This window comes from Argentina anserina, chromosome 6 (genome assembly GCF_933775445.1).
Source record: "Argentina anserina chromosome 6, drPotAnse1.1, whole genome shotgun sequence".
Taxonomy (NCBI): Eukaryota; Viridiplantae; Streptophyta; class Magnoliopsida; order Rosales; family Rosaceae; genus Argentina; species Argentina anserina.
The window spans coordinates 27,863,194-27,878,373 of record NC_065877.1 but is presented as its reverse complement, the minus strand read 5'-3'; the positions used below and the strand labels follow the sequence as shown (position 1 = coordinate 27,878,373).

The following is a 15,180-nucleotide window of genomic DNA, read 5'->3' as shown; positions in this document are numbered from 1 at the left end:
AACTGTATTTAAGACCCAATTTATAATCAAAGAGCTCTCCACAGTTTCGAAGAACACGAACTAACCAAGGTAAGACTTCACCATCTGATTTGTGTTCATAAAGTTTTGATCTTTGATTATTGTACTCGATAAAGATTTGGTCTTTGGTGGTTGAATGTTTGGTTTGCATATGTTGGGTTATTTTTGGATTTGCCAATCGATGATTTTGAACCTAGCTTTTGGTTCTGTGGTTGTGTAGGTTTTTACAGAATTGGGAAACTAAAGTTTGTTTTTTTATATGCTAATCTTTTTGCAACATTGCAATATTCTGGGTTTGCAGTGTCCATGTGATTGTCAAGGTCCTACAATGGAAATTGAGGACAAAGGTGGGCAATGCAGGAGTTCAAATGATGAAGTTAATGGTATTTGAAATAATTTATCTTCTATTTTTCGTGTTCTTAATGCTGTTATATTGTTTCACATTGTTCCTAGAATGTTAGTTATCCAGCCTCTGAATCCTTGATAAGTTATTTCTTACTTGGGAGTTTCAATTGAAAGTTATTCTAGCTGCTTCTGATGACATATTTATCGTGGTGGGATAGGATCACTGTGATAAGGACATTATCTTTTAACTTTCGTCTAAATTCTCTCTCATTGTATCTCAATAGTTCTAGTTCTCCAGCCTCTGAATCCTTGATATTTATTTCTTGGCTGGTATAGTTTCAATTGAGAGTTAGTTTTAGCTGTTTTTCATGACATAAGATCGCAATCTGTTTTCTGTGCTAAGTTTGTCAATTACTGATGACTACAGATGAAGTTAAAGAAAGATCTATAGACCAAAGAGAGGCTCTTCCCGGTGAGCCTAAGTGTGTTATTTGCAGCCGTTATGGTGAGTATATATGCGATCAAACGGATGATGATGTTTGCAGTTTGGAATGTAAACAGACTCTACTAGGCAGGGTTGCCAACACCCAATTGGCAGTTAGTCACTGTCCTCCAAAACGATTGCCTGCTAATGATGAGTGCTTTTATGTTAGAGATGCTGGCGGTAAATCTGGGACCTCAGTCATACCTGATGATCAGACTGAGTCGCTTAGAACAAGACTTGATATTCATGTGCAGGGAGACATAGTTCCAGGACCTATCTTGTCATTTGCTTCATGTAATCTTCCGCAAAAGCTTGTCCAAAATATAGAGGCTGCAGGCTACGAAATGCCCACACCTGTCCAGATGCAAGCAATTCCGGCTGCTTTGGATGGCAAAAACTTGCTTGTCTCTGCCAACACAGGCTCTGGTAAAACTGCTTCCTTTCTGGTTCCAATTGTTTCTTGTTGCTCACATTTTCGCTTTGAGCACTTAACGGGCCAGAAAAGGCCATTAGCTATGGTTCTAACTCCAACTAGAGAGCTCTGTATACAAGTTGAGGAACAAGCTAAGTTGCTTGGAAAGGGTTTGCCTTTTAAAACTGCACTTGTGGTTGGTGGTGATGCCATGCCCAGACAACATTTCCGCCTTCAGCAAGGAGTTGAGCTCATTGTGGGAACTCCTGGAAGACTAATTGATCTTTTAGCAAGCCATGATATTGAATTGGAGGATGTAAGAATTTTTGTTCTTGATGAGGTAGATTGCATGCTCCAAAGGGGCTTCCGGGATCAGGTGATGCAGATATTTAGGGCTCTATCACAACCCCAGGTTTTATTGTATTCTGCAACAATGTCCCAAGATGTAGAGAAGATGGTGAACTCTATGTCAAAACATGTTACTATAATCTCTGTTGGCAAGCCTAACCGACCAAACAAGGCTGTGAAGCAGGTGCCTATATGGGTTGAGACGAAGCAAAAGAAGCAAAAGCTTTTTGATATATTGATGAGTAAGCAGCATTTTAATCCACCTGTTGTGGTTTATGTGGCATCAAGACTTGGGGCAGATCTCTTATCTAATGCAATTACAGTCACCACTGGTGTGAAAGCTTTATCAATTCATGGGGAGAAATCCATGAAGGAGAGGAGAGATGTCATGAAGTCATTTTTAGTGGGTGATGTTCCTGTTATTGTAGCCACTGGTGTTTTAGGCCGTGGACTTGATCTTTTGAGTGTAAGACAGGTTATTGTTTTTGACATGCCCAATTCCATTAACGAGTATGTCCACCAGATTGGTAGGGCATCTAGATTGGGAGAAGAGGGTACAGCGATTGTGTTCGTATGTCAGGAGAATAAGAACTTGTTTTCAGAATTGGTTGAAATGTTAAGATCTTCTGGTGCAGCCATACCTAGGGAGCTTGTTAGATCACAGTCATACACCATTAACCGAGGCCAGAAGAGAAGAAAACACGGGTAAATGAGTAATGATCTGTTCCATAACTCAATGTTTGTGCTTTAGTCTCTTTCTGCATTATTTTTCTCTTCCATCTGTAGTACTTAACTGTAATGTGTTCTGTAGCTCGATGAAAATAATTTATTCACGAATCCAATTTTTACACCATAACTCAAAGTTACCCTTTGCATGGTTTTCAGAAAAGAATATTTCCTAAAATCACAACTCTATTCATGTTTTAAGTTAGTAGACATCTTTTGAACTGTAAGGCACTCCTTTTCTTCACCATCATTCAATCTTTTTACAAAGTCATATTTCAGTATCACTTGGCTATCCATCTTGTGAGTTCTGTTTTGAGTAGCTCGTCATTCTAATGGAAAATCAGCATACTGACTACAAGGTGAAGATGTATAACACTCTACATAAGTACACAAGTATCATGAACTATAGGTTATTTGAAGTAACATATTCTCAACATTGATCTACTTCGGTTTGAAAAAGAAATAGCATGGGGCACCAAATGTGCCAGATTGCATAGTGAATACAAATTTTTCTTTTGGTGGCTACTTTGTATTTGTCTGCAAGCAGATTAGCAACTCGATTGGGAATTGATGTGTTCACTGATGTCTTTGTTAAATTGGTAACATCACTGCAACAACTCCAGAAACAACACTACAATTGCATTTGACATGATTTTCCTCGTTAAATCACTATCGGGAAAGTTGGAGTTACAACTGAGACCTGGTATATCAAATGTAATTAATTAATTATTCTCTGCTATTGTCTTCACAATCTCTTTTTAAATCGGCCTTGTCTTCACAATCTGTGCATAATGTGCGATCAATGAAGTTAATGAACATGGTTTGTATATTGCAGCCAACGTATATATCAATCACAACTCACAAGACCTAATTGACGAAAATAAATGACGATTTGATATAATTAGACATTCCCAACTATCATAGGAGGGTCATCTTTGTGGTCCTCATTTATGTCCAAAGGCAAGTGCGTTTAGTGATTACTACTTCTGGTAATAACTTGCGTAAATAGTGAAGTGAATAGCCAGCCTCAGGCTAATTGCATAATCTTTAGGAAAGCCCAAGATCAAGAAAGTAATTTCCTTTTTCTGTTCTCGAGAATCTTTATGAAAATCGCATAATCTTCAGACAAAAATATAAATCGACATTATATTCTTTCTAGTTTTAGGGTTTCTTGTGCCAGGACTTGTTGATGGGATTGTATAATAAGTAATAACATGCTCTGTTCATAAGCACTAAAACCACCCAAGATAATCACCTTGTTCTTTGCTGCACGTTGAAGGAGGTGCCAAGGTACTTTCAAAACTTAGTACTCTGTTTTTTCTTCGTGTTTTTTTGCTTCCAGGTGTTGTATGTATGTACTTTCATGAGTTATTATCTGTAGTTTTGTTTGGGATGCATCAGATTCTCAGTGTTCAGATTTTCTTGCAATGAAATTAGCTTTCAGGTTTATCTATACATGGCTTTCATGTCTGAAAATACTTCTTCTTTTTCTATTTGTTCAATTAGAACATCCGTAAGCTCTTTTTGATGTCCTTTGGCTGTTATGATTTGCAGCACTATTAAACGCTCTCTGACCTTTCTTGCAGTGTACGTAATCAAGCTGCAATGGCTAATAAAAAGAAAGAAGATTTCTCTGTCAAGGAGACCAAACCCTCCATCCGTGCCAAGAAGCCATTGAACGGTCCCACGACCTCCTTTGATCTTGTGGAGGAGATGTTATATCTGTATGTCAGAACTGAGAAAGCCAAACTTGAGCCAGTTCATAGTCTCCTCCAAGTTGAACTGAAGATTGGGAACTACAGAGGAAACACGAGTCATGCGCCGAAAAGTCCAGAGGGGGAATTCTTGTGGCACCGGGTGTTTGCTTTCACCAAGAGCAGCCTTCAAGACACAAGTGTGCAGGTTCTGGTGAAGAGTGTAGGTGGAGTTGTCATCGGCAAACGTAGCTTTGGTGTATCAGAAGCATTGAAGAGAGTACCACCTGATCCTCCATTGGCAGCTCAGTGGTATCCACTGGTGGATCCACAAGGGGATAGTAATATCGTAGGAGAGTTGATGATGGCATTTTGGACTGGGACTCAAGCCGATGACGCCTATAATCTTGCTTCACATTCTGATGTAGCAGCCCCTTTAAGCCCTGAGGGTTTATTAAGCATTCGTCCGAAAGTGCATCTTATCCCGAGGTTTTGGTACCTCAGAGTTAATGTAATTGCAGCTCAGGATCTGATGATTCCTGACATCAACGACAGGGAACAAGCAGCGCAGATTTTCGTAAAAGCTAGTGTTCTCATGAATCATCAAGACAACAATGTTCTGCGCTGTGACTTGACCACTAAATCCTGTCTAACCAAGACCCGGGATGCTAAGTGGAACGAGGACTTGATGTTTGTGGTTGCGGAACCATTTGATGTACCTCTGTATGTGGCAGTCTTTGAGCTGCTAAGGAGAGATGCAACACATCCTACTGATCAGGGGGAAGAGAGATTATTAGGGTACTGTGAGATTCCTGTAAAGACTGTGGGGAAGAGGAATGATACATCACCTGCTACAATTTTGTGGAAGGATCTTAAGGTAATGGAGAGTCAGGGGACCAATGCGAGATTCGCTAGCAAGATTAATATGAGGATCAGTTTGGATGGAGGATATCATGTTTTTGATGAGCCTACTGAGTTTTCTAGTGATCGTAGGCCATCGGCAAAGGTACTGTGGAAATCTCCAGTTGGGGTTTTTGAACTTGGAATAATGAGTGCCTCTGGATTATCCCAAGTGAACCCTAAGACTACTGTAGACACTTACTGCGTCGCCAAATATGGGCCAAAGTGGGTGAGGACAAGGACAGTTATTGATAATTGTTCTCCAAAGTGGAATGAACAATATAGCTGGGAAATCTATGATCACTGTACAGTCATAACTATTGCAGTGTTTGAAAACAATAAGTATATGCACAAAGGTGGAGAACGTCTTCCTGATTGGGGCATTGGAAAAGTAAGGATTCGACTGTCCGAACTTGAACTTGATAAAGTTTACACGAATTCGCATCCACTTGTGAAGCTAGAACCTCATGGGGTGAAGAAGACAGGTGAACTTCAATTGTCGTATCGATTTAGTTCTCCATCTACGTTTAATGTGTATAGTAGTTATTTAGAGCCCCTTTGGCCGAAACTGCATTATAAGCTCCCACTATCGGTACATCAGATTTCCAAACTAAAGGATCAAGCTATCAAGCTTACAGTTTCAAAGTTGAAGAAGGCTGAGCCACCACTAAGCGAAGAGGTTGTGCGTTATGTGTTGGAGGACAACAAATTTCGTTTTAGTCTTCGGAGAGCTAGAGCCAATTTCATACGGTGTGCAAAACTTTTAAACAGTTTCTCATTTTGCAAACAGCAGTTTGATCGGTTGCGAAATTGGACTAATATGATGCATACTATTATCTTTATAATTTGCCTCAACCTGGTCTATTTCTTCCCTGCGATGGCACTATCCTCCATGTTCTTCATGCTTTGCGGTCTAGGGGCTTGGGGTTACCGGACGAGGCCTAGACAACTTCCTCACATAGACACTGAGTTGTCTCAGGTTTATAGTGTCCTCCCAGATGAGATTGCTGAAGAGTTTGATTCATTCCCAACAAGGGTACCTCGGGAGATTGTGGTGGACAGATATTATCGACTTGCAAAGATAATATTCAACGCACAGACAATGCTTGGTGACATTGCAACTATAGGTGAGAGAGTGCAGTCTATGTTGAGTTGGAGGGATAAAAGAGCTACTTTTTTTGTTCTGATCTTCTTTTTCACTGCTGGGGTTTTGTTTTACGCTATCCCTTGGAGCCTGGGGCTTGTTTATGTCTTGACTATAGCGTATGTGTTCCTGCATCCAAGGTTTCGTATTGACCTCCCTTCATATTTCCAGAACTTCATTGCGAGATTGCCATCAAATATGGACAGCATGCTATGAGGAGCTGTAGCTTGGTAAAAGAAACACATTATGTAGTGTCTGAATATTAGATGCACACATGCGTTTTTGGAAATAGAGACACATCCGTTTCCATATATGCAATTAAGAGAAAGGCTTTAGGCTTATGGATGTACTGCATTTTTCTTCAGTTTTTCTATGATAACAATCTAGTGGATTTAGTATGTGCGATTTTGTAGTAATTTACGTAAGTGAATGTTTAATTACCTATCGCATGGTCAGTTCACCGGATATTCTGCCGGATATTCTGCTACGAGTTTTACTGTGATTAGCTGTCTTAATAGTATTATGAATGAGGTGTCCAGTTAAGGTAACCTCCATCTCTTTTCAACAAAGAACAATTATACCTGTTGACCCTGTTGTGTTAAATTTAATAAAGTTTATCAATCAATAAAGATGATTGATAATCAATCAAACCCACTTTTGGATATTTAATTTAATTTTAGGGTTGATGATCTGGAAGATTCGAATTCGAGTTCTTCAGCCGCCTGCAAGTTTTAAAGTCGATTTCTTATATATATTTAAAATCAGATAAATGGACACATGGGTGATTAAAGATCATCAGACATAAAAAGAATGACTTAATGCGTGCAAATTAAAAGCTTTATCAACTTCTTGCAGCCACTGAATCCAAATTAAGACGATCTGGTAGAGCATATATTAATGTCACCACATGTATGCATGGAACGTACTAATTCCATTTTATTAACGAACTATCGTATATAAATTATGAAATTAACTTTTAACGTGCAATGCAACTCGGTATTGTCATAGACTCATAATATCATTTGAATTACTGATACGTTTGGGAAAATCATTCTACGCTACCTCAATCAATCAATATGCAAACTCAATCACTCGTATAATCATCAATTGTTCACATGATACTAATGTTTAAGAGGTCAGTAAAGATAAATTGAAGTTGGAAAATATTATAATAAAAAAGAAAAGAGTTTTTTTCACCAACAGTCCCTCAACTCTGATGTACCTACCAATGTGATACCTCAACTCTCAATCGTACCAATGTGATACCCAGACTCTAGTATTGCTATCATTGAAATACTTCCGTCAGTTTTTTTCAACTTCTCCGTCATTTTGGTGACGTGGCAAGTACGTGAGGCCCACAAAGAGGGTTAACAGACAAAATTAACCCCATCTGAGAGGAGCAATGTTTTTCCCGCCCTTTACCTTGAGAAAGACACCCAACAATTCTAATTTTGGCACCAATTTTCCCTCCCTACTCTTTAATTTGTGTCTCTTATCTAAACTAAAGAACTACCGCCAACCAGTCAACCACAATCTGATAAAACCTAGATCAATCTCATTTTCTATTTTTACCCTAGCACTTGTTAAACTAACAGAATAAATATAGAAATTTATATGGAACATCTCATTTCCACAATTTCATAAGAATATAGAAACATATAACTTAACGAAATTCAAATACATGTTTAAATACCATTAGTTCTTACAAGCAAAAATCATGGAAGATCAACATAAAAGGTGGCAACTAATGGTACTTAAACATGTATTTGAATTTCGTTAAGTTATGTGTTTCTATATTCTTATGAGATTGTGGAAATGAGATGTTCCATATAAATTTATATATTTATTCTGTTAGTTTAACAAGTGCTAGGGTAAAAATAGAAAATGAGATTGATCTAGGTTTTATCAGATTGTGGTTGACTGGTTGGCGGTAGTTCTTTAGTTTAGATAAGAGACACAAATTAAGGAGTAGCGAGGGAAAATTGGCGCCAAAATTAGAATTGTTGGGTGTCTTTCTCAAGGTAAAGGGCGGGAAAAACATTGCTCCTCTCAGATGGGGTTAATTTTGTCTTTTAACCCTCTTTGTGGGCCTCACGTACTTGCCACGTCACTAAGATGACGGAGAAGTTGAAAAAAACTGACGGAAGTACTTCAATGATAGCAATACTAGAGTCTGAGTATCACATTGGTACGATTAAGAGTTGAGGTATCACATTGATAGGTACATCAGAGTTAAGAGACTGTTGGTGAAAATAACTCAAAAGAAAAAATAGCGGATGGGAGAGGCCGGAGTCACAATTAATCTCAGCATGGTTAGCATTAGCAATCATAAACATCAAATATCGCTAGGCTAAGAAAAACGATGATCCGAAGGCCCAACTATTGAGGCATCCCACTAACAGAGTTGAATAGCTAACAATGTACGTAACTTACACAGTATTTGTGTTCATTTTGATACCACCGTTTGTGTGAATTCTAAAATCTGGTAAAAAAGTTGTTACTTGGTGTAAAGGAGAGGAAGACAACCAATTACACTCTCACCTTATATCTTCAATGGATCCGGAGTATTGTGAGACCCAACTTTTCATTCTAAAATTTTAACATGTAGTGCGTGGTTAAGTCCTTATAGTATCAGTACAGTAATGGATAATATATATTAGACATGGATGTTTTTGTTTAACAAGGTGAGCAAGTACTTTTACTTTTGTTCTTTCAAGTATAAATCTCAACTTTGATGAGGATAATATAGAATGAATAAATGAATTTTTCAATTATATTAACGAAAACTTTTCTTTACGTGCGTCGTGCGAAAAAGAAAGTCAACATGAGGGACTCGTTGGATTCTTATGAGTGCCGGTGATCACCCTGCCGACACCAATTTTCATAACTTACAACTAGATTAACAGATCGATGAAGATATCACGGCCGGTGTTAATTAAGCATATTGATATATCGTAACGTACAGATAATAAAAGAATCAAGATCTTGATATTGATTGATCGATGATGTTCGGGGAGAGGATAGATGTTTATTAACTGCAGATTCTAAAAGAATGTAACTTATAACACATCCAAAATGAATGAACATTAAATCATAAAATATGTTTCTTTCACTTATGATCGCATTCATTTTAATTATACTCTTTTAGGGCAAAGCTAGTTAAAGGCTATATAGGACTAGGGCCGGGCAAAAAACCGAATTTACATGAAAACCGATCCGATCCATCTAGATTTTTTTAATCGGATAACCGATCCGAAATATTTAGGTTAAAATAAGAAGGAAACCGATCCGATCCAGTTAAATCGGATTGGATACGGATCCACCTTTTAACTCATCCGAAAAAACTGATCTGACCTGAATAATTTAACTTAATTACAAATATATTGTTTTTAATATACATGACACTCCATTAATGGTTGATAAATGAAAGTTTGAATTTATAGTTATGGTAATAGATTTCGTAATATGTCGACAAACTTATTCTTTAGATTTATGTTTGAAATTTGTACTTAGATAATTGAATTGTTTGATACATCTTTAAATTTGAGTTTATAAACAGACGGCTTTTAATATTTGGAATTTAACCGAAACCGATCCGAACCGATCCGAAAATTTGAATTAGTTAAACATCCGGATTAAAGTCTTTAAAATTTGGATATGAATAAACAAAATAAATAAACGATTAATTCGAATTGAAAATGGATTTGCACCAAATCCGAACCGAAATTCGGATGCCCAGCCCTATATAGGACAATAGACTTGCCTTCATTGGTTGATCATCGTTCATCGGCATCCCGCATCGATGCCCCACACATATTTTCTTTAGCATTTCCTGCTTTAAGTTAAACGTCGTTTGATTGGTATCAAAAGCCAACTGAATAAAGGAAAAAAACATTGCAAATTAATCATGAAAGAAAAAGAGTATATAGCGTGCGTTGTCCTCAACTATTACAGAATCTATGCTTAAGAAAAGCAAAAGAATAGTATTATTAACAGAAAGGAGCTAGAAATGTGGCGCAGTCCTACATGCATAAGTAAGCTAACTAATTGTTCATGAGAACATAAGCTTCTTAATTGGTAGTCAGAAAAATAAGATGTATACACTACTTACGTTGTTATTACTTGAAACATGACCATATCATATAGAGGTTAATCAGTTCGATATTTTCTTAGAATTGTATGTAGTTTTACAGAGAGACTGAGAGTTGAGAGGGATGGCTATATTTCAGGCCGCGAGCGAACTCCAGGCGAATATGAAGCGCATGGATACAAATTAGGCCTCATGAAAATAAAAGAATTGTTAATTACATGGTGGGATAGGCGTTCAGTTTTGAAGAGAGCATGGCTGCTTAAATGACAAAGAACTATGCGTACCAATTCTGATGTAATTATAATTTTTTTGGACCGGCCAATAGATGCTGCCATGAAGATGCTGGGATTGCTGAGGATTGCTGACGGGCAGATATCGATATATATATATATATATTTTTTTTTTGTCCAGTATCAAGAGGCTCCTTCGTGTTGTTCAGTACGTAATTAGATATACGAATAGATCTGTGAATCTATTGGGACTGGTGGATTGTTGGATCTTTGGATATAGGGCAGGTTGGTTTTACATATCCTTTCTTATCTGATGGCACGCATCTCTCGGAATTTGATCATTTTACCTGCAATTTTTTTTGTTATGTTATACATTGTCCCAACCAATTTGGTACAATACTTTCAATGACAATTAACTGCAGTGTGTACCTTTTTTTTTCTTTTTTTTTTCTTTTAGAATGAATATTTAGATTTAAGAAATTAAGATCACTGGTCTACAGCATCACGAACGAGATGAGCAACAGACCTAAATGGAAGCAATTTAAGCTAGCTCTAGTTGAAATCGATCCCACACAAATGTCATAGTAAATCTCTATTTTATTGCAGATTCTACCAGCAATGTCTTAGTTACATGTGAGTGATGTGACTATGATATCTAGCTAGAGGAGATGTTTGTTCGAAGCTGGATTGTGACGAGGTCAAGAAATGATGCTTACTACCATTGAAGTTACAGATACTTGCAAATATTTAATGCAAATTTTGGATGCTCTGATATAAAAAGATTTAGGTATTGGTCTTTTACAAAGATAATCGTTTGATTCACATCAAGTTGTCATTATTTAACTCAGTAATGTCATATTTCGATGACTCATGTTTCTCCTCAATCCCATGCTTAATTATTGTTTAAAAATGATACTGATTCACACTTAGGAAGAACAATGATAATGACAGTTACGAAAGAGGGGTAAGGCTTATTACTAATAAAAAGACAAACCCAACACCTTCAACAAATCAAGGAGAAGATTATACTCTAGTTTCAACTTTCAACCCTCACTAGAAGTGACCGGTGGATAGTCAAGATAAAGTAATCCAGGTTTTAAGCCATACATGTGAATAATTTTATTGGATGGTGTGGAGTATGTATTTGCGCAAGTCAGGTAACCTGCTCTAATAATATGCTCCAGTGATATGAGTTTCAAATCCTGAATTAATGGATGAAGTTGCTAAAATCGTTTTAAGCTTATTAACAATATCTATATTTCTCGTGGAGTTCATATTCTGAACAAATCGATGTACGTGCACGCAGGGTTAGGGCATATGAACACATTGTTTATATTTTCTTCGGGTTTTACACTTTTACTACTTTGCTAACAAATACTATGTCTATATGCAGTATATATTGCACGTATAAAGTTAAAATTGTATCCATTACTTGTTAAGAGCGTAGATACATGTATGTTTAGAAGTATGTACAGGTGATTGTTTTATGTTGTGTCATCGATGTTTAAGTTGTAAGAGATTGAATATGAAGTTTGGAACTCTAATACGCCGAAGTGTGGGAGCAACTAATTTATTTAACAAACTGCCTAACATTTAAGTTAGGTAGAAAACAAGTTGTTTGGTAAAATCTAGTAGATGGTTTAATTAATTCAAAAGTTGTTGCATTTCACAGGAAATGCGTAAAAATTGTTGAAATGTATTGAGCAAAAGTCATTGTAGTGCGTACATTTAACCAGTTAAAACTTAAATCTGTAAACGTACTTGATAAATCTATTGAGTTGATCTTCCGATGAATTATTATATCTTGAAATCAACGAAACAAATTAGTTATTGGTTCTAGTACTACATACCTGCAATACATTACCGTTGTAATTGTAATGTAGTCAAAACTCAGAAATATGAAGTTGCCGAACAATACATGATGAGACACCCCCACATGGCCAAACTATTCAATTAGGCAATTATTTTACTTCACATAGTCTTCATGCAATTGCAAATTAAAATCAAAACTAAACAATATAAACTAAGAAAATGAATAGAAAAAAAAGGAAAGAAAATTGTTGACAGACTGACAATGACTGAAGGGCGCACAGAGAGAGCTACACTCTTCACCGCACTCTTTATATACAAACAACTCAATCCTCCATTCCCAACTCACACCCCAAAAATGGCCACAATCAAGGAGTTTCTTGCCCAAGTGTCCCAATCCAAGAACCACAAGAAGCTCTTCTTGGCCCTTATAGCCACCGTTCTACTAGTCGCCGCAGTTATCGGCATAGTCACCGGAGTTAACAGCAAAAACTCCAACAATGAGTCCCTCACCGCTGCTCACGCCATCGTCAAATCCTCGTGCAGCTCCACCCTCTACCCCGAGCTATGCTTCTCCACCCTCGCAACATCTGCCGCCACAACCAACGTCACTAGCCTCAAAGACGTCATCGGGCTGTCGCTGAACATCACCATCACGGCGGTGCAGCACAACTTCTTCACCATTGAGAAGCTGATCAAGAAGCTCGTAAAGAGCCTCACCAAGCGTGAGAAGTGCGCCTTGCATGACTGCTTGGAGACCATTGACGAGACGCTGGATGAGCTCCATGAGGCGGTTAAGGATCTTCTTCAGTACCCGAGCAACAACAAGACTCTGACTGCACATGCCGACGATCTTAAGACGTTGATAAGCTCCGCCATTACCAACCAGGAGACTTGTCTCGACGGGTTTTCTCACGCCGAAGCTGATAAAATTGTTCGGAAATCCCTGGAGAAGGGTCAGGTAACGTTTATGTCCTTAATTACTATATCTACGGTTACATATTAAAGTCAAGCTAGTTTCACTACACAGTCGTATGCACGTATGATCTCATTGTGTGATGTTGTGTATATAGTAAAAAACTTCGTAAAATGTTGTATTTACACTACTGTACATAATTTCTGTCCAGAAATATGTAGAAAAGTTGTGCAGCAATGCGCTGGCCATGATTAAGAACATGACCGATAACGACATTGCAAACGAGATGAAAGCCATGTCCTCGACGACTAACCGAAAGCTAAAGGAGGAACATTCAGACGGATGGCCGGAATGGCTGTCCGCCGCAGATAGACATCTCTTGCAGTCGTCCTCTGTCACACCAAATGTAATCGTGGCAGCCGATGGAAGTGGAAATTACAAGACGGTTTCGGCAGCAGTGGCGGCCGCACCGTCGAAGAGTAGCAGCAGATACGTGATCAGAATCAAGGCCGGTGTGTATAAAGAAAATGTGGATGTGCCAAAGGCCAAGACGAACATAATGTTCTTAGGTGACGGGAGGACTACCACAATTATTACCGGAAGTAGAAATGTGGTCGATGGAGAGACAACCTTCAATTCTGCCACGGTTGGTAAGTTCAATTTATTATATTTACATTAATCATCTTTAGCTAACTTTTACTTGCCACCAGAGGTTAGTTTATGTTTTAATTTTACTTCCTGGTGATATATTTGGATAATCATCGGATGGTTGTGTTTCTAGCTAGGGTTCATGCCCCTGTGGGTTCCATGTATTGATATCTCCCCATGCCTTTAGTTAGGGTAATCAGATAATGTGAGTCAAGTTGGGGTGACAGAGTATTGTTATGTCATGTGTGACTCCACAAGTCATGGCGCACCTTTTGTCTCACAAAAATTTGGCACAATGGGTATCGGTTCTCGGTTCTAGGTTCCCTTTTGTATTATGTGGTTTTATTAGGGTTTCGATCATATGCATTCAACATTAACTCTTTAATTATCTAAGTATCTGCATGCACACCTTGTTTAATTTCATACGATAATTCTCATTTATTTATTTTTCAATTTTGTTTCACACATATAATTCTCACGCACACAAACTCATAGAATTCTCTCTCTCTCTCTCTCTCTCTCTCTCTCTCTCTCTCTCTCTCTTCATTGAATTAAATTTTATTGAGTTGCAGTGAATTTAAATGTAGTTTTTTTTCTTCTTTTTTTGCACTTTACTTGGAAGCATTAATGTGGCATCAACATGTTCCTGGAGAAATGCAGTGTTCTCATGAAAATAAGGTAACGTCTAATGTGACTATGGTTTTTGTCGTGTCGCCCCATTCATTTGTCTTTGTTTTTGGACCATAGTACTTTGCTAGCTTTAATAGAATATTAAACGACTGTTGGTCCACCAAATTGACTAGACAAATTAATCAGACCCCGACGTATGAATCCCAGGCTGCTGCCAGGGAATTTTATATATCCTCAAGTTGAACTTTCATCATCCACAGCTTTGAGCCTTTGATTTCAATATTACCAAAACCCAGCACATGGCCTTGTTGGCTTTTACAAAAGGCTATCGTTTTTTTATGAAACAGATGTCTTTCTGATATTCATATCTTAAAGATCTCTGTTATTGTTGACCCATCTTCATCTTCATCATATTATGACTATAGATTATCCTCTGCCGCTTTCCTGTATTCCCTGAACTCCAGAGGTTGATGAATACTTGAAACACTATTGCTAGAGCTCTTGTTTAGATCAATTTTCGGGGTATATATATCATTGTTATGCAATATTATACTTCTTCATCAGATTAATTAGGCCCCGAAATTCAGATATATGTCACTATTGAAATGTGAAGTTGTCTCCTCGCGTCTATATCTATATATAAGCTGCATGAGTGTTGGTGTGGTTTACAGCTCGACGTACCCTTAAATTTGTCTTTGAATTTTCTAGCTTGTGGTGACTTTTGCTTACCTACGTACCCACCAACACTGGACTCAAAAATATTTTGGCCCAAGACTTTAACGGACA

The 15,180-nt window shown here is 37.8% G+C and overlaps 3 protein-coding genes across 4 annotated transcripts in view; all 3 read left to right on the top strand.

Moving 5' to 3' along the window:
- The first annotated feature begins 298 nt into the window (after window positions 1-298).
- Window positions 299-2,656, top strand: LOC126800519 (DEAD-box ATP-dependent RNA helicase 41). 2 transcript variants are annotated; one of them, XM_050527891.1, is made up of 3 exons: window positions 299-401; window positions 791-1,027; window positions 1,102-2,656. In XM_050527891.1, exons 2-3 carry the CDS (start codon window positions 995-997, stop codon window positions 2,314-2,316), a joined length of 1,248 nt encoding a protein of 415 aa, XP_050383848.1. In that variant the 5' UTR covers window positions 299-401; window positions 791-994; the 3' UTR covers window positions 2,317-2,656. The 2 variants fall into 2 exon arrangements, with proteins under 2 accessions (XP_050383848.1, XP_050383846.1); XM_050527889.1 differs by having other exon boundaries at window positions 791-2,656.
- Window positions 2,657-3,938: 1,282 nt separating this feature from the next.
- Window positions 3,939-6,287, top strand: LOC126797203 (FT-interacting protein 3-like). Its single transcript, XM_050523868.1, has one exon. The coding sequence runs from the start codon at window positions 3,939-3,941 to the stop codon at window positions 6,285-6,287; it is 2,349 nt and encodes a 782-aa protein (XP_050379825.1).
- Window positions 6,288-12,528: 6,241 nt separating this feature from the next.
- The window catches only part of LOC126800518 (pectinesterase-like), a 4,549-nt gene continuing 1,897 nt past the window's right edge, over window positions 12,529-15,180 (top strand). The window contains exons 1-2 of the mRNA XM_050527888.1: window positions 12,529-13,161; window positions 13,328-13,766. Of these exons, the coding sequence (XP_050383845.1) occupies window positions 12,559-13,161; window positions 13,328-13,766 (1,042 nt within the window). The 5' untranslated portion in view covers window positions 12,529-12,558. The remainder of the gene's footprint in view (window positions 13,162-13,327; window positions 13,767-15,180) is intronic.

What these genes read in the sequence shown, in the direction of transcription:
- LOC126797203 (XM_050523868.1), top strand. Translation starts at nt 3,939, where the DNA reads ATGGCTAATAAAAAGAAAGAAGATTTCTCTGTCAAGGAGACCAAACCC.
- LOC126800519 (XM_050527889.1), top strand. Translation starts at nt 347, where the DNA reads ATGGAAATTGAGGACAAAGGTGGGCAATGCAGGAGTTCAAATGATGAA. An exon ending in TTCAAATGATGAAGTTAATG is followed by an intron (nt 402 to 790) that starts GTATTTGAAATA and finishes TGATGACTACAG; the next exon opens with ATGAAGTTAAAGAAAGATCT.